At 51.9% G+C, this 24,087-nt stretch overlaps 9 protein-coding genes across 9 annotated transcripts; 4 read left to right on the top strand and 5 right to left on the bottom strand.

Annotated features, from left to right (window-relative positions):
* Window positions 1-724: 724 nt before the first annotated feature.
* Window positions 725-4,348, bottom strand: Z520_11675 (uncharacterized protein; the record flags this gene model as incomplete). Its single annotated transcript, XM_016782163.1, has 1 exon — window positions 725-4,348. One exon carries the CDS (start codon window positions 4,346-4,348, stop codon window positions 725-727), a length of 3,624 nt encoding a protein of 1,207 aa, XP_016626769.1.
* A 1,236-nt stretch (window positions 4,349-5,584) lies between these two features.
* Z520_11674 (uncharacterized protein) lies at window positions 5,585-6,515 on the bottom strand (the record flags this gene model as incomplete). Its single annotated transcript, XM_016782162.1, has 3 exons — window positions 5,585-6,147; window positions 6,213-6,425; window positions 6,503-6,515. The coding sequence occupies 3 exons, from the start codon at window positions 6,513-6,515 to the stop codon at window positions 5,585-5,587; spliced, it is 789 nt and encodes a 262-aa protein (XP_016626768.1).
* Window positions 6,516-7,148: 633 nt separating this feature from the next.
* On the bottom strand, window positions 7,149-8,708 carry Z520_11673 (uncharacterized protein; the record flags this gene model as incomplete). The annotated part of the gene is made up of 2 exons (XM_016782161.1): window positions 7,149-7,482; window positions 7,537-8,708. 2 exons carry the CDS (start codon window positions 8,706-8,708, stop codon window positions 7,149-7,151), a joined length of 1,506 nt encoding a protein of 501 aa, XP_016626767.1.
* A 1,414-nt stretch (window positions 8,709-10,122) lies between these two features.
* Window positions 10,123-11,143, bottom strand: Z520_11672 (uncharacterized protein; the record flags this gene model as incomplete). Its single annotated transcript, XM_016782160.1, has 2 exons — window positions 10,123-10,980; window positions 11,027-11,143. 2 exons carry the CDS (start codon window positions 11,141-11,143, stop codon window positions 10,123-10,125), a joined length of 975 nt encoding a protein of 324 aa, XP_016626766.1.
* Window positions 11,144-11,390: 247 nt separating this feature from the next.
* On the top strand, window positions 11,391-12,095 carry Z520_11671 (uncharacterized protein; the record flags this gene model as incomplete). The annotated part of the gene is made up of 1 exon (XM_016782159.1): window positions 11,391-12,095. The coding sequence occupies one exon, from the start codon at window positions 11,391-11,393 to the stop codon at window positions 12,093-12,095; it is 705 nt and encodes a 234-aa protein (XP_016626765.1).
* Window positions 12,096-12,289: 194 nt separating this feature from the next.
* On the bottom strand, window positions 12,290-13,741 carry Z520_11670 (uncharacterized protein; the record flags this gene model as incomplete). Its single annotated transcript, XM_016782158.1, has 1 exon — window positions 12,290-13,741. The coding sequence occupies one exon, from the start codon at window positions 13,739-13,741 to the stop codon at window positions 12,290-12,292; it is 1,452 nt and encodes a 483-aa protein (XP_016626764.1).
* A 484-nt stretch (window positions 13,742-14,225) lies between these two features.
* On the top strand, window positions 14,226-16,454 carry Z520_11669 (uncharacterized protein; the record flags this gene model as incomplete). Its single annotated transcript, XM_016782157.1, has 1 exon — window positions 14,226-16,454. The coding sequence occupies one exon, from the start codon at window positions 14,226-14,228 to the stop codon at window positions 16,452-16,454; it is 2,229 nt and encodes a 742-aa protein (XP_016626763.1).
* Window positions 16,455-17,173: 719 nt separating this feature from the next.
* On the top strand, window positions 17,174-18,518 carry Z520_11668 (uncharacterized protein; the record flags this gene model as incomplete). Its single annotated transcript, XM_016782156.1, has 3 exons — window positions 17,174-17,302; window positions 17,423-17,817; window positions 17,873-18,518. 3 exons carry the CDS (start codon window positions 17,174-17,176, stop codon window positions 18,516-18,518), a joined length of 1,170 nt encoding a protein of 389 aa, XP_016626762.1.
* A 723-nt stretch (window positions 18,519-19,241) lies between these two features.
* Z520_11667 (uncharacterized protein) lies at window positions 19,242-20,522 on the top strand (the record flags this gene model as incomplete). The annotated part of the gene is made up of 1 exon (XM_016782155.1): window positions 19,242-20,522. The coding sequence occupies one exon, from the start codon at window positions 19,242-19,244 to the stop codon at window positions 20,520-20,522; it is 1,281 nt and encodes a 426-aa protein (XP_016626761.1).
* Window positions 20,523-24,087: the final 3,565 nt, after the last annotated feature.

Genomic DNA, 24,087 nt, shown 5'->3' with positions numbered 1-24,087 from the left:
TGAAAGCAACATTGCCGTCGCCGAGAAATTCGTTGACACGACCAAAAAAACTCCCTCACTGCTGGGCCCCTTTCGATGTTGATTCGATATTTGACGTTTACTCAGAAGGGGCATAAACACACATAGTTGTATCCTGCTCTATTCTTGAATTTCGATTGGTAATGTCGCTGACGACACCAGACAAGTTATGGAACAAGAACTCAGAGGCATAATCAGCCATTGAATGAAGATCCCATGAATATACCCGTAGCGCGGTGGGGTTTGCGTGATGTTGAAATTTTTGAAGTAGGAGTCCTGATACTCGAGCAGCCGTTTCGACCTCGAGCATCCACACGAAAGGATCTGTGGCGCGACCTACAAGGATGGTGTCTGAAACAACCACGAAATAAGCAAGGCATATTCGCGATGGAGTAGGACCACGAACAGAGGTGACATGCCCCCAAGGGAACGTATTCCGTTGTTGCATCAAGTTGAAGCGAGCGGTGAGATTGAGGAGCTACCTAGGTATCTTAGATTGGTTGAGCAGGTTCCATCAGAGTGGACAGTCTCGAAAAGCGCGGTTAGGGTCTACAGTTTGAGACTTTATCCTCTTTCAAGCACACCGGTTGGGAGCGTCTCTGAAAAGCCAGATCTGAGAACCTTGTGACCGAGAACTTGACACGAGAGTTCGAGATCGATGATGATCGATCTATCTATCCGTGCAGGCGACACTCCCCAAAAGCCTTCAATGAGCCGCATTGGTCTTGCCAAATTTTATCAGAGTCATGCTGAAGCCCACAGCGATGACAGGTAGGACACTGACAATCTCTCCCAATCCCGCATAGGCCGGAGGGACACGGAACCTGACAAACGCGCCTGATGCCAGTAAAATAGCCAACACGTTGTACACGCCACTCCAGACGAAATTGAATGTAATGCGTATGAATGCAGCCCTGGAAACCTCAAGCAGCGTGATTATACCGTCGAGTCCACCCAGGAGAACAACGTCTGCTGCAGCTCGAGATATGTCCGAAGCGTCGCCAATTTGCAGTCCAAGGTCAGCCTGTGCGATCGCCGCGGCGTCATTTGTTCCGTCACCAACGAATAAGACTTTGCGGTTCTTATTCGAATCACCGGTGGACGCTTGGAGCGCTTTGATATATGCAAGCTTTTCTTCGGGCTTTTTCTGAGCAGCGACATTAACCTCCGGAATCTGCAGTGACTGGGCAAGAGCTTTCACAGCAGCAGCATTATCGCCAGAGACAATGTGGCATTTGATTCCCCGGGCTTGGAGGCGGCCAATTGTAAAATGGGCTTCGGGTCTGGTCGTTGCTTGCAAGCCGAATGTGCCGACAAGGTCATTATTGAGGGTGATGCAGAAAACTGTAAGGCCTTGCGATTGTATGTTGGTCACGTCCGGATGGGTGGGCACATTTAGCCAGCTCGAATTCCCAGCCCTTACAACCTGACCGTTCCAAGTCGCTGTGATTCCACAACCAGGCATTGACTCGACATTTTTCAGCTTGACATGAGAAATGTGTTTACCACGAAGGTGCGCTGCGAGAGCCCTGGGGACTGGATGCTCGTTGTCCTGAACAAGTGAGTAGGCAAGTCCCAAAACGTCAAGCCGCAGTACATGATTCGATCGGACTTCCTCATGAATCACTTGGAGGTCGCCTAAGGTTAGAGTCCCGGTCTTATCAAATATCACATCGGTAACTTTGAAACCTCTTTCGGTGGCACCAGCGGACTTGATGATGATGCCGTTCTTGGCAGCAACTCCTCCCGCAACGACTAGGACCATTGGGACGGCCAATCCCAACGCGCAGGGACAACTGATGGCAAGAACTGCAATAGCATAGGTGATAGCTGTACCAATAGTACCACCAGCATGTTCATGTCGAACTCTGACGGCAACAATAAGCCAGATAATCAAGACAACCAGAGCTATCGCGACGACGACAGGAACGAAATATCCTGCAATCATATCGGCGAGATCTTGAAGCTTGGGTTTCGTGCCAAGAGCATCTGAGACGAGGTCTGTGATATCGCTGATGCTGTTTTGTCCTGGTAAGCGTGTCGTGCGAACACGGAGCGGACCAGTGTCATTGATTGTGCCAGCAATGACGACACTCCCCTCAGTTTTAGAAACCGGAGTGGTCTCACCGGTCAGCATGGACTCGTCCACAGCGCTGGACCCCTGAATGACTAGACCGTCAGTCACAATACGTGAATGAGGTGGGATCCTAATCACATCGTCGTACTCGAGTAGTCGCGCATCGATTTCCACTGGGTCGGGATCACCCTGCTCAAGATATGCAGTCTCAGCTTGGAGCGACCGTAGCGAAACTGCGCTCACCGCTCGTAGTTTGGCAAAAGTTGAGACCAGCCGACCAAGAAGCACGAGTGTGATCAAAAGAGTGCTTGTTTCGAAGAATTCACCCTCTTCCAAGAGATAACCCGCGTGGGTCAGGCCGAAGGCGACAACAGAGTATAAGTAAGCTGCTGAGACGCTGATGACAACCAACATATCCATTTCAATTGACCTGCTAAAGATTAGAGCCTTCAATGCTGGAATATAGAACTCAGGAACCGCAACCAGCTGCACTCCAGTGGCCAGGATCAGGGAGATGATAGACTTGGTATTATACGAGACTGGCGTATTTGCCCATGCGAGCACGACGACTGGGATTGTCATGATTGCCGCTGCGATAAAGCTGAAAAGTTTGAGAAACAAAGCTTTCTGGCCGCTGGCGAGTGTTTTGTCTTTTCGTGGTGGAGCCAGTCGGCCGTTGGTGCTCGATAGAATTGTGCGGGCTCCAATGATTGCCGGATCGAAAGAGATTTCATATAGCCCTTTCCCAACGCAGTCGACGGATCTGATACCAGCAAGATTTGCCTCCTCTAATCGCTGCGCATCTTCTTTCGTCATGAGCTCATCGAGCGCTAGAATTGTGGAAAAAGTCCGGGTACATTTGAATCCTGTTTCGCGTTCGAGTTTGCTTAATGCTTGATCAGCAGCGATGACTCTCAGATCCACATCACACTCGGCCTTGCCTGCCACATAGTTGACGTTGACATTGGAGACGCCGGATACATGATTGAACACACCAATAATCTTCTTGACACAGCCCGTGCAAGTCATGCCAGTAATTGTAAAGGTGACATGCTCATGCACGGCAGGTTGTTCCTCATCAGTACCTTTGGCCTGGACTTTAACGACGCTCGATATTGCCTTGGTTGAAAACTTGGGCTGTTTCACAGTCGCCCGCGAAACAGACGCTTTATCGTAAACCTCGTGTTGAGCAGAGGGTAAATCGGTTCCAGAGATCTTCCTTTGGCAACTGAAAGTGGGTTTTCGTTTCTCATGACGCAGGTATTCATGGCTGGATATGAATACCGCAGAAGAGGTCCCCTTTGATAATTCCCCCTCTTTTCTCCGAAGTCGAGGTCCGGAAATGGCGTCACGTTTCTTTGCATTGCAGCAGATATCTTCGCGCGGCATGATACCCCTGCAGATGCAAATCCCAGCCTCAATGAAGGCGGTAAATTTGCGTATAGCAGCCTCAAGGTGTGCAGAACATGTCTCGAGCTCGTCCGTGATGTTTGAGATTCTGCTGGTGCTGCTATCGACACTCTGACATGTTTCCCTCTCGCGGCATGATACATTGACTTCCTTGACACATCCGGATTTCTTCTTTGAGTCGCTATGGCCTGCAGCAGCACGGCAACTCATATTGCCCTTGGACTTGCCACTCTCCTCCTTACAAGGTTCCTTGTGTGGTGCGAGGGTTTGGCCACAGTAAGCATCCTGGCATACATCACCTGTGATATCAGACTTTTTCCCACCACAACATCCCTGCTGACAGTCGTCTTCCTCGCTCTCGGGGTTTTTGGCTTCACCACAACATCCCCGCTGAAAGTCGTCTGCCTGAGTCTCGGTTTTGTTGGCTTCACCACAGCAAGCCTTCTGGCAGTTGTCATCTTCAACTTGAACCTTTACAGCATCATCGCAGCATTCGGTTTGACAACCACCTTTGAGCTCGGTCTGCTTGACTTCACCACAGCAACCTATCTGGCAGTCGTCTTCCCCCAACTCAGTCTCTTTAGCGTCACTGCAACAGCCCTCAACGCAATGGTCTTCTTCTGGCTCACTCTTCTCGATTTCACCGCGGGATTCCTTCCCACAGCAGCCTCCGACTTCAAGGCCTTTTTCGCCATCACCACAGCAGGTATCTGCATCAAACTTCAAGTTGTGAATCTGGGCATCGTCACTGTCGTCGGTTTGCTGAGCGCAGCAGGCTTCTTCTCCACAGTCATTATCTTTGCCCGTCTTCGCGGAATGGTCGGCAGATTGTTGTTGGCACATGAAAGCTGCCGCAATCTCGATACACAGGTCTAAATACATATACATACAGCGTCAATAATCTGGGAAACTTACGGTGTAATCGAGTCTCAAAGCTAAATGCGTACCATCACAACGCCTGCCATTTGAACAACATCCGTCTGGAGAAGGTTCGTACTTGCTGTCGCACCTGTCTTTGTGCGCCGCCACGGTTCCATCGGCTCCATCGGAACCCATGACCCTTGATTCCTTGTCTACACAATTTTCGTTGCAGTATGAGTAGCGGAGATCGATTTCAAAGACCATGAAGTTGATACCCCAGCAAGATTGATAACCGGCGTTCAGTAGTAGCCATATTTCGATGCGGGTAGATTTTCTCCGCGCTTGGCAGGATGTTCGGAAAAACCGTTCTTGATCACGTGACAATATGCCTATCACATGACTCTTGATCACGTGACTATGTATATTGTGGTGCCCGCCACATTTCAGTTGGCGCCACATTACCACTTTCAGCGAAAACGGTGGTGTATTTGAGCCAGCAAGCAACGTAATGAATAGAGATTTGTACCATAGTACTTCCACTCAACCCTCTGAAAGATTTCTCGAAGCCCGAGGTCGAACGTATGACAGGATCGCACGGCACTTTGAACACCAGCTGCCAGTGCTCATTTTGAAACATTGACTGGCATGAAATACTAGTACTACTATGTACATAGTAGTACTAGTGCTAAGGTCTCCCCCCCTTCGAGGGCGCTAGACCGGTCTCAGACCGGTCTCGGATCGATTTAAGGGCAATAGTAGTGCCAGCACTGCTGGTACTTACCAGCACTTACGTACTAGTGCTTAAGCCTCGAGCAGTACTAATAGTACCAATACCACCACTGGCAGTGCTACATAGTACTTAGTACCTCACACGATTCGACGCATTGGAATTGAAACTTCAAGCTGACCTTTAGCTTAATGTACCACTTAAGTATCGATTTGTAGGGTTAAACCGATTTATAAGGGTAAATCGATGTGTAGAGTCGAATCTATTTGTAGGGTTGAATCGGTTCGTAGAGTTGAGCCGATTTGTAGAGTTGAATCGGTTTGTAGGGTTGAACCAATCTGCGATTTGAATCGATTCCTAGCCATGTCCCATTCGCTTCCGGCGAGCGACTCGCGCTTCGACAGCCCATATACAGGTCCCTCGAAGGAGGAGAATGTCTGTCGGTTGTTGGGTCCGAAGTCCTTGTTCAGCATTTTGTGGTCTAGATCTGTTCAATCGGCACCGAGATGTGGGTGTGCTTTCTCATCGTTGTCGAAAACCTCAAAGTGTTGGCGGTAGAATTTTTGCGGTACCCACATCAGGAGATCGTAGGTCTTGGTGCCAATAACACAGAGAATTGTTGCCCAAAATTGCCAGGTGATCACCAGGAAGACTCCGATTCCCCAAGGGACAAGGAATTTAATGAACTCGGTAGTCTGATACAGGTCGTTCTGCGATTGAATATAGTACTTAACTTGGTCGCTATCACCATCGTAGGCCTCTTTGTGGAATGTGAGATGAGTGGAGCCAGATCCATGTGTCTGCTTGCGTCCAGTTGCGCCACTTTGGGACGAGTTTGGCGTGATATTGCCTCCCGTGTCGACCTTCCCGTTGTCAAGTTCAGTTGCGGTCATAGGCTCAAGCGTCTCTTGGGGTTCAGGCGGCAACGGAGTCGGGTCCGTTGTCAACTGGAGGACGGTGACGAGTTTGACTGGGGCGTTGTAGAAGGGAACCACCCAGAGCTTGAAGTTTTGGTGGATGGAGACGTAGAGGCGTAGGTGCTTTTCGTCGAATGCTGCTTCTCATCAATACATAGTACTACTATGTACTTGGCACATTCCTCGAACTGAAAATACGTACCAACTCCGTCGACAGCAACGTCAATATGAGGACTGAGGATTTTGTACCAGCGGTAAACCATAATGATGAGCCATATTGATCCTGGAAAGCTCCCTGTTCGACAAAATGGATGCGTGAAGGATGCGGTCGGCGTGAAGTAGGTCTCAATTGCTGCCCTTTGGATGGCTGGTGGAGCGGTACAAAGTGTCTCGATGATCCGAGGGATGTCCGCCACTGCATTCACGAACTTTTGGTCAGAGGTTGATCACTTTGAACACATGCAGTGCTGGTCATTGGTCAGACCACCATACCTGGATCATCCATGATAGACAGCTTCCCACGGACCGAGGAATGAGAGGACCGGAAAAGCTCTTGTGGAAGCTGAAATTCTACTGTCGTTCTGCAGGTAGGGTACCGCTACGGTGAACAGTGACAGGTGCGGGTTGGCTGGGGGGCAGAGAGGTTGTAGGCTTGAGGTGGAGTGGCTGAGGCAGATGCAAAGTTCGAGGATACTTGGCTCGATACTACGCGTTTTTCTTGCTGCATGGTGAGCATAAAAGTGCAGCTTTGAATCAAGTGGAAGGAGCTTGAGTTGAAAGTTCAGTTACGCTCGGCTGAGCTTCTAGCACCCAATGACGTCATTCCTCATAACGCGCCTCAGGTCAGCTCTCCAGAGTGAAGTATCAGTGCAGCCCGCTGGCTACACGCTCGCCTGTACCCTTCGCCGGTTGACCATCAGTTACTAGTAGCTCCAAATCTGTTCTTCTTGGTACTTCTGACAGTACATACTGGTATGCTCCGTGCACCTAAGAGAATAGAAGACCAGAAATCCAATCATTCGCTTGAACTTCTTTCGCAAGAAAGCCCTACCGAGATACTACTATGTATGTACTGTACACTCCCGAGTCCTTTTATGTATTCAGTGCGCGCATATTGACATGACCAAGTGCACCAGGGCTAATCATGGTGGTTGTTTTTGCCGTATCCCAGTTCGTTCCTCAGCTTGTCTTCTTCCTCCGCAATGCTGGCGGGCAAGTTTTCCCCAATACCAAAGAACACAAAAAGCGCCCACTTCCATCTAAACGGGTTGATCAGCGTGATAAAGCAGAACCAGTAGAGCAGTTCGGAATAGGTGAAGAAGTCGAATGCTTTGGTTGGAGCCAATGACTTTATCGTACTGGTAAAGTCGACCCATCGCTTCATCCACCAAGTGCGAGGAGTTGTCAGAGGGTCGACGAGGAACATCAGAAGCATTCGCGTGTAGATTCCGATATGATAATTGCCAACAGTTCTGGAACGACGAGTTAGTTTCCATGGTTATCACAATAGGCCTTGTTTCACTTACCCGATAGCCGATACATAAGTCGAGTTGATTGCACATATCGAAGGAGCCGCAGGCGGAAAGCATTGTATAAACCATCGTGGAGGTTGGTAGCCGTCTTCGAAGACCTCGTCAGGCAAAAAGTCAAGGCTTGGTCGTTTGTAGCCAGTCGCCATGATGATCACATCTCCCTCGACCAGCTTATGTCGTCCGGGCCCTCCCTTAGGCACACCCTTTGCCCGGTGATTGAAGTAGATGCCGTTCTCACGGACCTCCTCGATATCCCCTCGGAACCAGGCTGCTTTTCCAGCACGTATCTGCTCGAAGATCTCCGAATTGACCATGGGGGTCTCCGTGAACAGGCCCTGATCTGCCGGTGCTATATCTCTGAGGTCGCGGTAGAAGAATAAGCGCAGGAGGTTCTCCGGAATCCACGATAGCAGGGTTTCTTGACCGAATATGTTGAAGGCAAGAAGTGCGTCCACAAGCGCATTTCGGGGAATGATCCACTTGTCAGATCTAGCCAGCACCTTGATTTCTGCAGCTCCTGTATTGACAGCCCACTCCAACGCTTCAACCGCACTTGCGCCGCCGCCAACAATGAGGATCTTCTTTCCTTTCGCATCTACACCGTCCAAGGCCGAAGAGTGGAAGATGCCTCCCTTGAAGGTCTCTTGGCCAGGTAAGTGAGCCATTTTCGGAGCTCCGCATGTCCCAATCGCCGGTATGATTCCATCAAAACGGCCGTTGGAGGGGTTGTTGATGATCCATCGGCCTTGCTTGTCTTTGTAGACTTTCTCGACCTTTGTATTGAAGATCGTTCTCTGATCGAGTTCGTACCTGTGCCACAACTGCTGGACTTGATCGACGATCTGGTGTTGGTGCGGGTATCCTCCACTCCAATGAACAGAAGGATGGAATCGATACATGACACTGTGGATTTGAAGACCAGAAGTTGTGTTCACGTGTGTCCATATCCCGCCGACGTGCTTCTCATCGTCGGCTTCAAATATAGTCACCTCGAAGCCATGGCCAACGCAATGGGCTGCCGCAGAGACACCGGTAAGACCGGCACCAATCACTGCAATCTTAGGACGGCGGAGGTGCGCATTAGGAGGTGGTGGGTGTGGTGAAAATATCTTGTCGAGAACCCATTGGAGGATGGCGTAGAGCCAGAAAAAGGGACTGAAGGCCATGGTTCGTGGAAGCTGCTCACGGAATGATGCCTTGTCACAGACATGAGACGAGCACGACAGCAAAAAGCAGAAATGGGTTTCTCAAGACAGCGACAAGAATAGTCCTCTGGAAAGGTAAGAAAGATATTACAACAGCGGACGTCATTTCGCAGCTACGCTTCACAGTCGTTGCCATTTCTTTCACGGCCCGTCGGGTCGTCGGATTCTGCTCAGACCCACTGCAAGATGTCATTCCCATGTGGGTTCTGACTGGGTGGCTACTGCGAAGGACCGAAGCATGTGAAAATCATCTGCTCGATTTGCAGGCCCATCATGGCTTGGCAGTGCACAAGGCTGACATGGTGGGTTCTGCCATTGATGGACGAAATCTGAAGCAGACCTAGGTAGTGCGTAGGGAGTGGGCAGCTTGTTCGTGAAAATGGCGGGGGCAGCTCTCCAAAGGGAACAGTCAGGATTCATACCTATGCATGTATGATTGCGTATCGGGTGGGAGTGAGTGCATGGAGAGTGGCTGTGCGGTCGAGACACCACACTGTGTACCGAGTATTCCGTAGGAGATGAAAGTACGAGGTACTGTCGGCCTTGTTTGCTGGTGGAACAAGGCAAGGTGTTTCGTTAATCTGCAGAGTGTACCTAGCGAAAAGGACCCGCTGGGAGGTCACCTATGCCTCACCAGCCCCTGCAGCTTGCGTGGTTCAAGCGCAGAATTAACTTGGTCAATGGGGGAGCCGCCCGCGGCTGTACCTACCCCATAAAAATGGCTGAGGACGTCACATCAACTCCAACTCCAACTCCAACTCCAACTCGTCTCAAGTTCACCGTCCAAGTCGCATTCACTTTTACAACCACCACGAGCCTCAACCCATCTACTACTGCTTTTGAACCTCGCGATCCGAATCTCATTCCGAGACCTCTCAAATCAATCACAAGGTACATGTCCCGCTTCGCTTAACCTTCCCTAATTGACATTTACCCAGCTCAAGCATTTCGGGCGCCGCCACAATGCCTCCATCCACCTCCTCAACCTCGAGCATCAAGAAAGGCGTTAAAGGACCCACGGAACCCTGCATTCCCTGCGACTGTGGGTCATTTGAATGTGACTGCTGCATTATCCCGTGCTCGGTCATGTGATCAAAGCCTTAAAAGGGATCTCGGAGTGGTAGAAAGCGTGCAGAGTTGGGCAGGAAGCATTGGGAATGTGGAAGGGGGAATGGAGTTGAGAAAATGGCGTTGCTCGACGACGAGATTGAACAACGAATCACTGATGAGCTCTGCGTTAATTGAGCGGTCTTGTCTTGGCGGCAACAGAAGAGAAGAAAGAAAGACTACGATTGATGAATCTGAGATACACAATAACAATTTGAATTAGCTGCAGACAATAACTTGAAAATGTATTTCTTTCACAAGTACCATACTATGGTGGCTCCGCTGCTTCAACATGCTCCCTTGTCCGAGCAGGGGCGGACTCTGTCAAAAGATAAGCCTGGGCCTCATCCTCAGACTGGTCACTCAACGAAAATTCGTCGGCCAATTGTTGTTCCAAATCTCTGGGACCAGCTCTGGTTGCTCTCGCCGCTCTCGCCATAGCATAGTCTGCCCTGTTCGGATAGGGTTCGTCACATTTGGGATGTCGCAGAGGACGGAAGTATCGCCGATATGTAAAATAAGCCACTGACATGCCCAAGAGACTGCCACAAGTAACATCGTAGATGTCATGTCTGTAATCGGCTAATCGCGACATCGCGACCAGTGCAGCCCCGGTCAATGGCGCCAGGAAAACCAAAATTCTGGCCAGATCTGCATGCGGTCGAAAGACATGCAGTTTGCCTGCCAGGAACAAAGCTAGGTATCCCAGTCCTGCAAATGCCCAGCTGCTGTGGCCGCTTGGGAAACTCCGCCACCCATCGTGCAGAGTATGGTGTCTCGTCTCGGTGCACACCGCAACGGTGACAAGCTCGTGCTCCGGTGTTCCCGCCACTGGCTTACAGCGGGAAATCAGATCTGGACGTGGCCGGCCGATGGCGTTCTTGATGATATCCGTCAGCAGCGCGGTCAGAAAGAGACTGATGAGAAAGCCAAGGATCGTAACGTGGGCATGATGGATTCCTGGTCGCATAACAATGGCCCATATGACGAGAAGAACGGCTGGAGCAACTCCAGCGAGCAGGACGTTTTCTCCGGAGGACACCCGCTCGACCTGGGCATAGGGATACTGTTTGGCTGGGTTGTCGAGACGGAACATCTGATGGACTGGTTCGAGAAAGAGTTGCGCCTGGATGTCTAAGCAGAAGATATACAACTAGCAGAATGCTACTCACACAAACATATAACGTCAAAAGTACGGCAAATCCAACATAGTCAGACGCATACGACCGTTGCCAGAAGCGCCGGATAGCTGCTACCATGCCAGGCGCATCGATCTTTGCCTGCCTCATGATGGTGGAGATGAGGATTATCTGCGGATTAGCGACAGACCATGTCGATGCGAACGTGGACGAAAGTGAGATGGGGTTTAAAGAGGCACGAGGTCAAGAATTCGTGGGAAAGGAGACGATTAGCGTAGTACGCAATCCCCGCAAATGAGGCTTCCTTATTCGCCAGTCCGGAACCATGCACGGTTGATCTTCTGCCGCCGTTCTGCTTCATCACTCCTTCTTTCATCTATCATGCGCCTTCAAGATCATGGCAGAACAAGAACAACCTCAACCACTGCCCGAGGCGCCTTTCCCCGCTCCTCCGCCTTTCTGGAGGTATTTCACAGTCGCCAACGAGGAGGAATTGAGAAAGATCGAATCGTCTGCCTCCGACGACCAACCGAAGCCAAAGCTTCCCCTTCACCTGGCGTACCTGCGACCTCCACCTCCACCCCCGGCCTCAGCAGAGTACTACACGACTTTTGGCCAAAAGCAGGTCACTGATCCAACCAAACCCTCGTCCTTGCCTACAGAGCAACTTCTCTTCAATCCAGATGATCCAAATCTCAACCATGCTGTCCTTCTCAGCCGCCTCACGAAATCCCTGCTGCTGAACTTCCTCGAACTCACGAGTGTCCTGTCCCTTGACCCGACCAAGCACGAGGAAAAGATGGAAGACATACGGCAGCTGCTGTTGAACATCCACGTGGTAATTAACATTTACCGACCCCATCAAGCAAGAGAGAGCGTCAAGGAAATGCTGCAAGGGATACTGGAAGACGGACAAAGAGAGATTGACGAGTGCGACAAGCTGAAGCAGAGAATTGACGACTTCCTGGCGGATGTGGGCAATATGGGAATATCAGATGTTCCGGGCGCAGCTGAAAAGGACCATGTCACGACCGAAGCCTCTCGCGACCAGCTCATGGAAAAGCAGCGGAGGCTATGGAAAATGATACAAGAAATGACTTGACGAAATCAGTCCCACAGTCTCAGGCTGAGACTAGGCTCTGGAGTCTTCTCTTCCCAGAGAGTCTATGGCATCACGACTGGTACCCAACTCTGTCCTCGCGCATTCCGAGGCCTGTGCCGCCACGGGTCCCGTATCCCGAATCAAGCAACGACATCTTGCTACAGCTCTTTACTAACCCCCTCCCTATTGCTCACTCAGACATTGATTTCTGCGGCGCCACTGCTCAGAATCTGGTCCTTGTAAGGCTCCAAGGCCGGTTCCACTGCTTCTTCCACAAATTCATCAACCTGTTCCGCTGACCTGCCAACGAACTTTGATGGGTTGAGCAAATCCTCTGGTGTCAACTCGCCCCAGATAGGCTCGAAAAACTTCTCCTTCTTGATCCGGTCAACAAGATCGTTCGCTTGGCCCTCCAATTTCACCACCGCACCGGCTTGATGAGACAATACTCGGATATGTTCGTGCGTTTCTTGACGACTGGCGCCCTTTTCGGCCATGCGCATAATCATCGTCTCAGTGGCCATAAAGGGAAGCTCTTGTTGCAGGCGGGCGTTGATGACTTGTGGATACACGACCAGGCCTGAGGACACGTTTTCAAGCAGAATGCATAATGCGTCGGCGATCAGAAACATCTCAGGAATATCAATACGTCGGATTGCAGAGTCGTCCAACGATCTTTCGAACCACTGGTGAGCGTACGTTTGCCCGAAGCCAGAGGCGAGCGAAACCAACTTCCTAGCAAGAGAACACATGCGTTCCGAGCGCATGGGGTTGCGCTTGTATGCCATAGCGGATGAACCAATTTGATCCTTCTCAAAGGGCTCCTCGACTTCTTTCAGCATGGCCAAGTGCCGCAGGTCTGTGCCTATGTGCTCACAGGTGGTACCGAACGAGGCCAAAACGTTGGCAATGTCAAAATCAATTTTGCGATTATAGGTCTGTACCGACACGATAGAGCGTTTGCTGAACCCGGCCTTTTTGGTGACCAATTGGTCGAGCTGCTTCACCTTTGTGTGGTCGCCGTGGAATAGCTCAAGGAAGGAGGCTTGGGTTCCGGTGGTGCCTTTGACGCCTCGGAAGACGAGGTCCGCCCGAGCACGTTCGAAATTCCTCAGATCCATGAGTAGCGACTCAATCCATTGCGTAGCCCGACGACCAACAGTGATGGGTTGAGCGGGTTGACCATGGGTGAATCCCAGGCAAGGCATAGCCTTGTGTTGCAGCGCAAAATCTGAGAGCTTCTTGATACACTTGGCAATTTTCGGCAGCAGGATTGACAGTCCATCCCTCAGGAATATCAAGTCCGCATTGTCTGTCACGTAGCAAGAAGTGGCACCCAGGTGTATCTTCCCGGCGGCTGCAGGTGCCCGCTGACCAAAGGCATGAACGTGGGCCATAACGTCGTGTCGTCGGCGCTTCTCCTCCACAGCCGCGACCTGAAAGTCATCGTCCGTCATGACTTTAGCCGCCTCCATCTGTGTAATGGCCTCGTCCGGGATGTCAAGCCCCAGTTCTTTCTCTGCTTCAGCGAGCCAGATCCAGAGTTGGCGCCAGGTTGTGGCTCGAGTTCGAGGTGAGAACAAAGTGAGCATTTCTTTGCTGGCGTAGCGAGCCGCCAGGGGGCTCTGCCATGTATCGTGAGCCATTTTGCGGATGATTGTCAGAGCGAATATTCCAGGGAAGTGTGAGAAGATACTTGAGTGTAGCTCTTCGTACGGCGACAATAAAATCGAATGTTTAAAAGTCTCGTAGACTGGTTCGATGCTTCGGGCAAAATCGGTCACGCCAAGACATCGCACCGCGGGAAATTTCGGTCTGACGGTTGGTGACGCCAAAACAGTAGACAGGTGAAAATATCCCCCAATTCACGGTAAAGCATATGGAATACTGCATATAGTAGGAACTATAGACAGACAGAGAGATGCCACACTACTACCAGTGAGATTCTTCCCATATTGTGCTCTAGACGACGTTTTCCAGTGCTTCTAGAAGGTCTTTCGGTCTGCCAGAGCTGGCATTCTTCGCTGTCAGACAAAAGGAATTTTCCCATGCCAAACTTTTTTTTCGCTGCAGACTCTAATTCTCCGTCTCGTCCCAGATTTCTGCACCGGATCGGATCAGCGGAGCCCAATGTCCAAAGCAGCAAAGAGAAGAGGACCATCGGCGTCTGAGAATGTCCAGCATGGTGCGAAGAGGCGGAAAGTGTCGCAGTCGACCAAGAGCCAGGTGTACCACGGGCCGGCGATACGCGGTGACTCGTTGAAATGGAAAACAGTCCCGCTGCCGAAAAGACTGGAGGACGCCGAAGGGTTCTTTGGTCTCGAAGAGATTGAGGATGTCGACGTGGTCCGGGATGAGACCACTCACCATGTGATGTTTCGTCCCAAATCACTCGCAGCTGTGGATGACCCCGCCGGCAATCAACAGCTCGACCAAGAATGGCAGGGTTTCGATGATGAAAGGGGAGAAATTGAGGAGAAGGAAAGAGCAAAGCCAACCGCGCCAGCAGATTCTCCAAAGAACAATTTGCGATCTTCCAAAAAGGACAAAGACCTCTACAAACCGAAGCCGAAGAGCAAGCCCAAACGAGAAGACGACGTTGTCCCCAGTGTCAAGTTTGATGTTCTGCTAGACAGCCTGGGAGACCCCGGGACCGATGTGTCAGCTTGGAAGGCTCTTGACTTATCCCCAACAAGCCTTTCGCAGCTCTCCAGACTGGGCTTTGCTCGCCCTACACCCATACAAGCCGCCAGTATTCCTCCAATCATGCAAGGCCATGATGTGATTGGTAAGGCTGTAACCGGTTCTGGGAAGACTTTGGCATTTGGCATTCCAATTTTCGAATATTGGCTTTCGAGCGAGAATGCGGCACCGAAGGCCTCGGCGAAAAGCAGGGAGTCCATCCTGGCTCTCATTCTTGCACCTACGAGAGAGCTCGCATTGCAGCTCAACAGACACCTGAACGAACTGTGTATAGGTCTAGACGACCATCCCAGAATTGTCGCTGTGACCGGAGGACTTTCCATCTATAAGCAGCATCGACAGCTGGAATACGCCGATATTGTGGTCGCGACCCCAGGGCGATTGTGGGAAGTAATGAATGATGCTTCTACCGCCAGCGGTGTTGATGCATTGGTGGATCGTTTGAAGAAGATCCGATTCTTGGTGGTGGATGAAGCCGACCGATTGTTGAGCGAAGGTCACTTCAAAGAGGTTGAAGATATTCTTGATATCCTTGACCGGAAGACCATGGACGAGGAAGAGGATCAAGACACGCCGCAGGAGTTGCCGGATTCGACAAGGCAGACTCTTGTGTTCTCTGCTACGTTTCACAAGGGACTGCACCAAAAACTCACAGGCAAGCTCAAGTCAGCGAGTCGAATGAACAACAGCAATCTCCTCACCAACCAGCAGTCGATGGAGTATCTCCTGCGAAAGCTCTCGTTCCGCGAACAGAAGCCAACCTTCGTTGACGTCAATCCCAGTTCTCAGATGGCTGCTGCACTCGCAGAGTCAATCGTGGAATGTCCTGCAATGAAAAAGGATCTGTTTCTTTATACCTTGCTGATGCAAAATCCCAACAAAAAGACGCTGGTTTTCACAAACAGCATTTCCGCTGTGAAGCGAGTTACGGCACTGCTTCAAACCTTGAAGCAACCTGCAGTCGGCTTACATTCGACCATGCCACAGAAGTCACGACTACGATCTCTGGAAAGATTTGCCGGCCAAAGCAACGTCCTGGTAGCCACAGATGTTGCGGCTCGAGGACTTGACATCAAGGGAATTGAAATCATTATCCATTACCATGTACCCCATACTGCGGACATGTATGTCCACCGATCCGGAAGGACTGCTCGTGCAGAGATGTCAGGGCAATCGATCCTGCTCTGCTCACCCGACGAGGTGGCTGGCGTGAGAAGACTGATTGCTGAAGTGCACAAAAGTGGCGAGGCGCCGGAAACAATTCAATTAGAAGGCCGACTCATGCAAAGCCTGGAGCCACACGTATCACTCGCTCAGAAGATCACCGAGGCAACTCAGGCCAAGGTGAAAACAGCAAGCAAAGAAGATTGGCTGCGAACTGCTGCGGAGGAGTTGGGAGTGGACTATGATAGCGAAGAATTCGAGCATCAGGGCCAGAGAGGCAAAAGGGGTAGAGGCGGTGCAAGAACCAAGAAGGAAAAGGACCACGCTGCAATTAGCAGAGAGCAGCTCTCTCGGTGGCGAGCTGAGTTGGACGCATTGTTGAAGAAGAGGATCAACCTGGGCATCAGCGAGAGATATCTCGCTGGCGGTCGAGTTGATGTTGAGGCATTGCTCCAAGGACAGATGGATGGAGCGTTTCTGGAAGGCCGCTAAGAGACCCCTCCAGCTCTCACCAGACCTTTTACAAACCCTTTGTACCTTGTGATGTGGTTGCCAGGGGCTGAACAAGCCGGCTGATTGGCTGATGCATTTGAGGCACGTGGCTGTATTTGGGACAAAAGGGCTCAGCATACGCGAAGGGTGCTTGAGGGCTGGGGCGAGTGATAAGTCCATCAGACAGCGACATGGCCCCAAAGAAGCGAAGACGCACCTACTTCGACTGTTCGTTGGGACCTGGCACTGGTACGAGAAAGAACACCCTCTGCAACCGGAAATGGAAGCTCCCACCGACCACCAATTGCTGTCTTGTTCCATTCACCATCTTCATCCTGCAGGTGGAATGGCATCCCGAGACAATCCTGAGCAAAACCATCCTCGTTCCTGGCACATATCTCTACTCCAGTTGTCCGCCCACCCTCATCACTTGTCCAGCATTTCCTGGCCATCTTCCCGCGTGCCCAAATCCTCCACCCTTGAGCAACAGGTTGTGCACCACTGTGCACTCCTGAATAGCGCTTGGACCACAGCCCTCCCAGGCACCAACGTGTTCTCTGCGAGTGGCCAGCCTGGATTTTTCTCTTTCTAAGATCTTCAGCTCAGCTCGCCTATATAGGTTCAGTTTTCGACTTCTGGAGCCCCTGTTGGAGAGGCGGATTGCCTACACTGGTCCACGCATCAAGATCAAGTCAAAACGTTCATCAAAGTCGGCCAGCATGTTCTTCAAAGGCGATCCTTCAAAAATCCCTCCCCCAAAGTCGGGATCGACTGGGGCTTACAATATTTTGGCCTTCGACGGCGGTGGTGTGAAGGGAATATCGTCGGTGACGATTCTCAAGAGAATTGTGTGTTAGTCTTATTCTATTATTCAATACCAATTCCAAAATCTGGTCATATATCTTTGGAGCAAGGACACTGACCCTACTTGGAATTAGATGGACCGGGTCCGCGATGTGGAGAACGAGGCAAATCTCTCGAAAGGCAAACCGACTGACCCAGAGGAAAGAAAGCCTGTCGATTACTTCGACCTTGCTGCAGGGACAAGCACCGGTGGACTCATTGCCCTTATGTTATTTCGCCTTGAGATGAACTGCACCGATGTGGTCACACAGTATCAAAAGTTGGCCGAGCAGGTATTCTGCCCAATGCTTGGATCCATTCGTCTCAACAGCCTCGGGGCTTTCGGGAAATGGATCGGAGATATCTGGCTCACGCTCAAAGCCGTCGCTGGTCGCGCCCAATTTTCGCATAAGCCGCTTGACAAGGCAATTGATACAGTGGTTGGAACATTTCCGCTGGATGATGATGACCGGGCCAGAAAGGGAGATGCTGTGCTCGTCAAACCGAGCAAAGGCCTGATGTAAGTTCAGACTAGCCCGTCACGTTTTAACGCGCCTGAAACTAAGTGGAAGCAGGTTCATGTGTGCGACATTGGCCGACCTAGGAGAGAGCATCTTGCTACGCAATTACGACCCTCCATTCGCGCCGCTTCCGGTTTCCACGGGGGCTACCGACTTCAATTTCAATGCTGTTACCATCAAAGAGGCAGCCCGCGCAACTTCTGCTGCACCTACTTATCTCAACCAGGAGAGCATTCAAGGATTAGATTTCTGGGATGGCGGGCTCTTGAACAACAACCCCATTGACCAGGCGTGGAACAACCGATATGACCTTGTCATGCGCGATGCTCCGTCTCCCCGAATCAAGTGCATCGTCAGCTTAGGAACGACACATCTCGAGGATGACGACAAGGAACGACTTGGATCTGGCATTGCTAAGTTCTTCAATACCATTACGAAGACAGTGGCCTTTGCAACCAACACCGAAGCCAAGCATCTCGACTTCGAACGGAACATGCGACAGCGCAACGAGCGAGACCCAACCAGGAAAACTTATTATTACCGGTTCAATGCGTCGACGGGAAAGCACAATATCAACCTAGATGACTATCTCAAAATGCCAGAGTTGGTGGACTACACCAACGCCTACTTAGAGAGACCCGAGGTGGATAAGTGGGTGAGCGAATGTGCAGCCTTGCTCGCAAAGACAAACCAGGCCTGAGATGCTACAGAACCACTATTGATGGATTGAGGAGAAGCGGCGAATGGGTCGCTTGGTCATGCCGGCAGAGAGCCATGGTGCCTAGGTTGAGCGCTGAAGGTGCTATGTGGCTGACATCGTTCTATTTTGCCTACGCTGTGTATTGTAGCCATCGGGCGCTGTAGACAGGCTTGCGTTGACATGGGCAGTGGGTTGGGACACTTTCTTCCAATGGTGGGTTTATGGAAAGGTTGATCATTAACTCAAAATGAAGTGGCAGTACCTGTATTCATGTAACGGGATGTTTCGAGCTTGGCGGTCAAGGAACTCCGCCTTCTGCTATGTTAGAGGTGGACGAACCCAATATTGACGTCTGGACAGGCCGCTGGTGTCAGTGAAGCAGCACCAGCCCATTAGGCGAGATGATGACGTACTTTTCAATTGTCAATGATGGACTGTAGCATCTCTCGCCATTATCACACCACTGACTATCAATGCAAATCCCTACAAGTACTTGTGCTTACATGTAGAGACTGTAAATGAACCAGGATCTTCTACCAGCCAAGTGCTCGACAATATATGTAGCTCAACATCTTGATTTCAAGAAGTGACGAGGTCGCCATCAACCAGCAGAGGTCTAACAACACAATTTCTAGCCGCGCAGGGAAGACACAGTGGAGTGTGTGTGAGAGAGAGAGAGACAGTAATTCAGGTAAAGCAACGCAAAGAGAGGAAGGAAGGAAGATGGCGTCTTCATCATCCACAACCTCCGCCCCGGCACTCCCGCCAACGATGCGCGCCTGGCAATTCACCTCGACGCACGGCGGGCTGGAGAAGAACCTCTTCCTCAACAACTCTGCACCGCTGCCGGTGCCGCCTCACGACGCGGCCAAGTCCCTAGGCCCAGACAGGGTGCTCGTCCAGGTAGTCGCGGCGGCGCTGAACCCGGTGGACTACAAGATCGCCGAGTTGCCCGTGGTGGGACGTCTGGCGATCAAGACGCCCAGTTCGCCTGGGCTGGATTTCGCGGGGAGAGTCGTGGCGGTCGGGAATACTCCTCCTGGTCATACCGGGCCCCCGGTCCCTTTCCCTGCCGCCGGTCCTGTTTCTGATAGTCCTACTACTCCTGCTGGCGCCGCCAGCGCCGCCTCTGGATCGGATGTCAAGGTCGGCCAACTGGTGTTTGGTCGTCTGGACAGCCCGACCCAGTTCGGCACCCTGGCTGAGTACACTGTCGCGCGCAGGGCGGGATTGGCGGCGGTGCCTGAGGGGGTTACGTTGCAGGACGCCGCGGGTGTTGCCACCGTGGGCCTCACGGCGTATCAGGCCATTGTGCCGAATGTCCCGACGGAAGGAGGAATAGAAGGAGGAGGGGGAGGAAGCAGCAGCGGCGGCAAAAGACCCCGACCATCCAGGGTGTTCATCAACGGCGGCAGCGGCGGCGTGGGCGTCTGGGCCATCCAGATCGCAAAAGCCCTCGGGTGCTACGTCGTGGCGAGCTGCTCGGGCAGGAACGCCGAGCTGTGCAAGAGTCTCGGCGCGGATGAGGTGCTGGATTACACACAGCAGGATGTCTTGGGTGCCTTGAAGAAGATGTCTACTACTCCTGACACTACTTCTACGGGGGTGTCATCATCGTCATCCCCCTACGAGAGCAGCAACAAATTCGACCTCGTGGTCGACAACGTCGGCAACTCGGACGCCCTCTACTGGCAATGCCACCACTTCACCACCCCACGCGCAAAATACGTCCAGGTCGGCGCCGGCATCTCCGCGTCCGCGGCGCTGCAAATGGTCATGAAGATGCTGTGGCCGGGCTTCCTGGGCGGTGGGAAGCGCAAGCTCCACGTGCTGATGGTGTCGAGCGACGCGGCGCAGCTGGCGCGGATTGCCGGCTGGATGGCACAGCGGAAGGTCAAGGCCGTGGTGGATGAGGTCGTCCCGATGGAGGACGCGCCCAGGGCGTTTGAGAAGCTCAAGACGGGCCATGCGAGGGGCAAGATTGTGGTTGCTGTGAGCGAATGATTCACGGATGGGTGAGGCTCTGCGGTGAAGAAGGAGGAAAAGGAGGAGGAGGAGAAGGCTAGGCAAAATCAGGTTGTAGGCAACCTAATTCTGCCTGCTGGAAAAAGGGGGTTTTCTCTTGGAGTGAGTGGGCGTATATGCGTCGTTCTCATTAAGGATTTGTTTCGTGTTTCAAGCGATGGGTAGTAGGTAGGCCACGGGAGAAGGGAAACAGGGGAGGTCGGAATTGAAATTACGAGATGTGCTCATGGGATCTGTTTTCTTGAGAACAGCGGTGAGAAGCAGGGAAAAAAGGGGGCCACATCTGCCTAGGCGAAATTTCAGATGGTCATGTTCGAGTATGTAATGAATGAATGAACGATGGAATGGAATGGAATGGAACTCAAGCCAAAGCGTTTGCAGGAAACCATCTATCTACTCATAGCAAAATCCGGCGCGCGCCATTTCCGTCGGGCGTTGTCATTCTTTGGGGTTTGTCTTCCTTCTGTCCTACAGTTCAAGGCGCAAGTCAAACGAGAAATACGACCTTTGTGCTCGTGTTCCTTGCCTAGAGTCTTTCTGTGCCCATTTCGCCGTGTGGGCGCTGCTAGTCTGCCTCTTCAAGGAGGCAATATTTCAAAGCTGGCTCGGAAATCGGGGACTGGCGGGGAGGCACGAGGTGTTGGTATGTCTCGCTGCTGTATTATGCCAACCCGGAGAAAACGTCAGGTGACGCCTACCGCACTTTTGGTCGGGGATATCGTTAGATTGGTTGTCCTGCAGTGGATGGCTGTGGAATCTCCGGTAGGAGGCACGTCACGGGCTTCGTCGTCTCCGGTCGAGGACATTGGGGGTTTCAGCCTTGCGCGGACTCTGGATTTTCTTTCTGACGTATGAATGAATGAATGAATGAATGTACCCCAACAGAGGATGCTCGTCTGCCGCAGGCGGAGAAGGCTGTGCAGAAAGAGGGTTGTTTGTATTCTTCAGACCCATTGTTCGGTTGAGGTGGAGGCCGATGCCTCACCGGTCCCGGACACAGGTTCATCTTCGATAGAGTATTCCTGAAGATTGAACCAGGGTTGGATTGCCTCACTAATTCCGCAGTGCCTTCTGGGTTGGTCATAGCCTGCGATACCGTGCCATCTAAAGGGCAACCCACATGATCAAGTTTGCAACTCAATCAACCCGGCTTCCCACAGCGTGAGTAAGCCTGGCAGTCTGCCCGCCAGAGTTCCGCTTGAGCCGCAAAGACTCCTGGCCTAGGAGGTACGCTGATTCCCCAAGCAGATGGAAAACCCCTGTGCTGCCTAGAGGCAGAACAACATCGGAGCAGGCAGGAGATTTTTGACAGATCCAGCATAGCCATAGTCTCGCTTGCAGCTAAAGTCAATGGATTCATGAATCGCCGGATATGCAACTTTCCGAGCCTCAAAGGTGGTGACGTTCACATACCTTGTCGCAGAGGACGCCTTTCAGGAGGTCCGGTGTAGTGGCCCATGTTCAGGGGCGCTGACCTTTGGTTAGCGCCTGCGTGCAACCCCAACCTGGCGCAAACACGGTGAGAAGTATGTTGTGAGGCTTTCTTCACGAGCAAAAACTTCCAACCGGTCACAGCCAAGCGGGGTTTGGCATTGCAGATAGATTGGGGGCAAACACGAGGTATCTTGAAAGTTAGTGCCAGGACCTTGATAACGAGTGCACCTTGATCCTCGTGACGAGGATGCAATGCGAGAAGACCGATGATGCCGCTGGTAAACGACTCCATGCGTGGAGACCAAGGACATGGCGGAAGCGGAAGAGAGATTCTTGGGATCCCCGGCAGTCCACGGCCGGATGAAGTGCATCGTCATCTTGGTCAGGGAGCTGAACTGGATAGTTCGAGAATACGAGCACCATCCTCGCAACGAAAGGCGCGAGGTGGTGTTACAGCCGTTGACGGGTAGCATCGGAATGTCACTCGGCTTTTTTGTAGCTACTCGTATCGCAGAGGAAGTGAGGCTCTGAGATGAAAGGTGGGACCAGTATACCTGTGATATACTGCTTGAACAAACAAACGGGACCTGACTGGAGTGGATAGAAAGGGGGCGGTGTTGTGCAGAAAGGACGCTGCGGCGTTCATGCAGGTCGGCAGGTTAAGATTGCGTGCTAGGTGGACACCATACCTGGATACGTTCTAGAAGAAACAAAGTGCCAGAGTGAAAATGGAAAGTACAGTCACCGCACAGAAGTCGGGCGCTCGGATAACGGATGGCGGAGCCGGACAGGTAGAAGCGAGGTGAGGATGAAACTGGCGGGATGGGGTGTCACAAGGACATTTTCGAGGTTGACGCGGCTTTTGTCCAGGTAAGTTCACACCTGATGGTGACGGCACCTTGTTCAGGGAAGATACTGCCACGGAATGGTAAGCGACCGACATTGGGGGCCAGGGAGAGCAGGGAAGAGAACACGACAGCGTCCAGGTCTGAGTTCTCGTATGTAGCCATGAGGTGTGCTTGGTAATAGTTGACGGTGGCTGAGTCCGAGGTCCTGCTAAACACATGCAACGGAAATTAGCGGTTGTACTTGGACCTCCCCTGTATTGATAACCCCTCCCGAATATGAAAGGGAGCAGAGAGATGCTTGATACGCAACATCTCGTGTTCGTGCACAGACTCCTGAGGGTCGAATCTTGAGCATTATTGAGGGACCGATCGACGGGTCACTCGACTTTGGGATCCCAAGCCTATGAGTGATACACGGAGGCCAGTTTGACATCTCAGAAGTGAGGCTTGGTGTTGATCTCGACAAGTGATCGACAATCCGCCCTGCGTTGACTACCGGTACTAAGGCACAGGTACTCACAAAGAGGGTGACAGAATTGAGGAATAGGTAATTTAGCCGATGCAATGAGGGACCTCTCGAATCTTCATCATGCAGATAATACCGAGTAGTACTCTAATCCATTCATCATGCATGCAGGGCTGAGCACGAATCCGAAACTGCGGACGGGCCCGGGGGACTTTTGGAGGACTTTTACTTGGTAAGCGGAAGAGGTTTAGGAGGAGGAATAAAGTGGGTGAGAGTCAAGTGAGAGACAAGTGAGAGAGGAGCGTTGGAAAGACAGTTTAGAAAGAGGCCAACCAGATGGCTGAGGCCAAGCGCCAATGGGATCCAGCGACAATGCGGGGTTCGGGAGAGAATCGGCTGGTGCCGGCGCATTTGCTCGATCATGGCAGTGCTGAGATGCACTCGATTGTCTTTCTTTTTTATCGCCGGCCACATTCTGGCAAGGCGCACTTGGATCCCCGGCCAGCTGACCCAGAGTCTGGCGTCAATGGATGATCACCATGAGACTCAATGATGGGGTGGGTGTCGTTGAGGGTGGAATGATAATTTCCCGGCACTGTATGGGCCTGGGCCATGCATGCAAAGGCCCTTGGATTATGACTGGGCTTGAGTAATTCCTCAGCTATGACTGCAACGTACATGAGATGCTGCAGGTGCCAGGTGCCGCCGCTTGTACGCCGCTTGGTTGAGGGTCGACCGGTGTGACAAGCGGCAACCCTATAACCTCCAATAACCTCCAATAACGAGCGGGCCTCGA

Source organism: Fonsecaea multimorphosa (assembly GCF_000836435.1).
Source record: "Fonsecaea multimorphosa CBS 102226 unplaced genomic scaffold supercont1.41, whole genome shotgun sequence".
Classification (NCBI taxonomy): Eukaryota; Fungi; Ascomycota; class Eurotiomycetes; order Chaetothyriales; family Herpotrichiellaceae; genus Fonsecaea; species Fonsecaea multimorphosa.
This window is presented reverse-complemented; position numbering and strand designations above follow the sequence as displayed.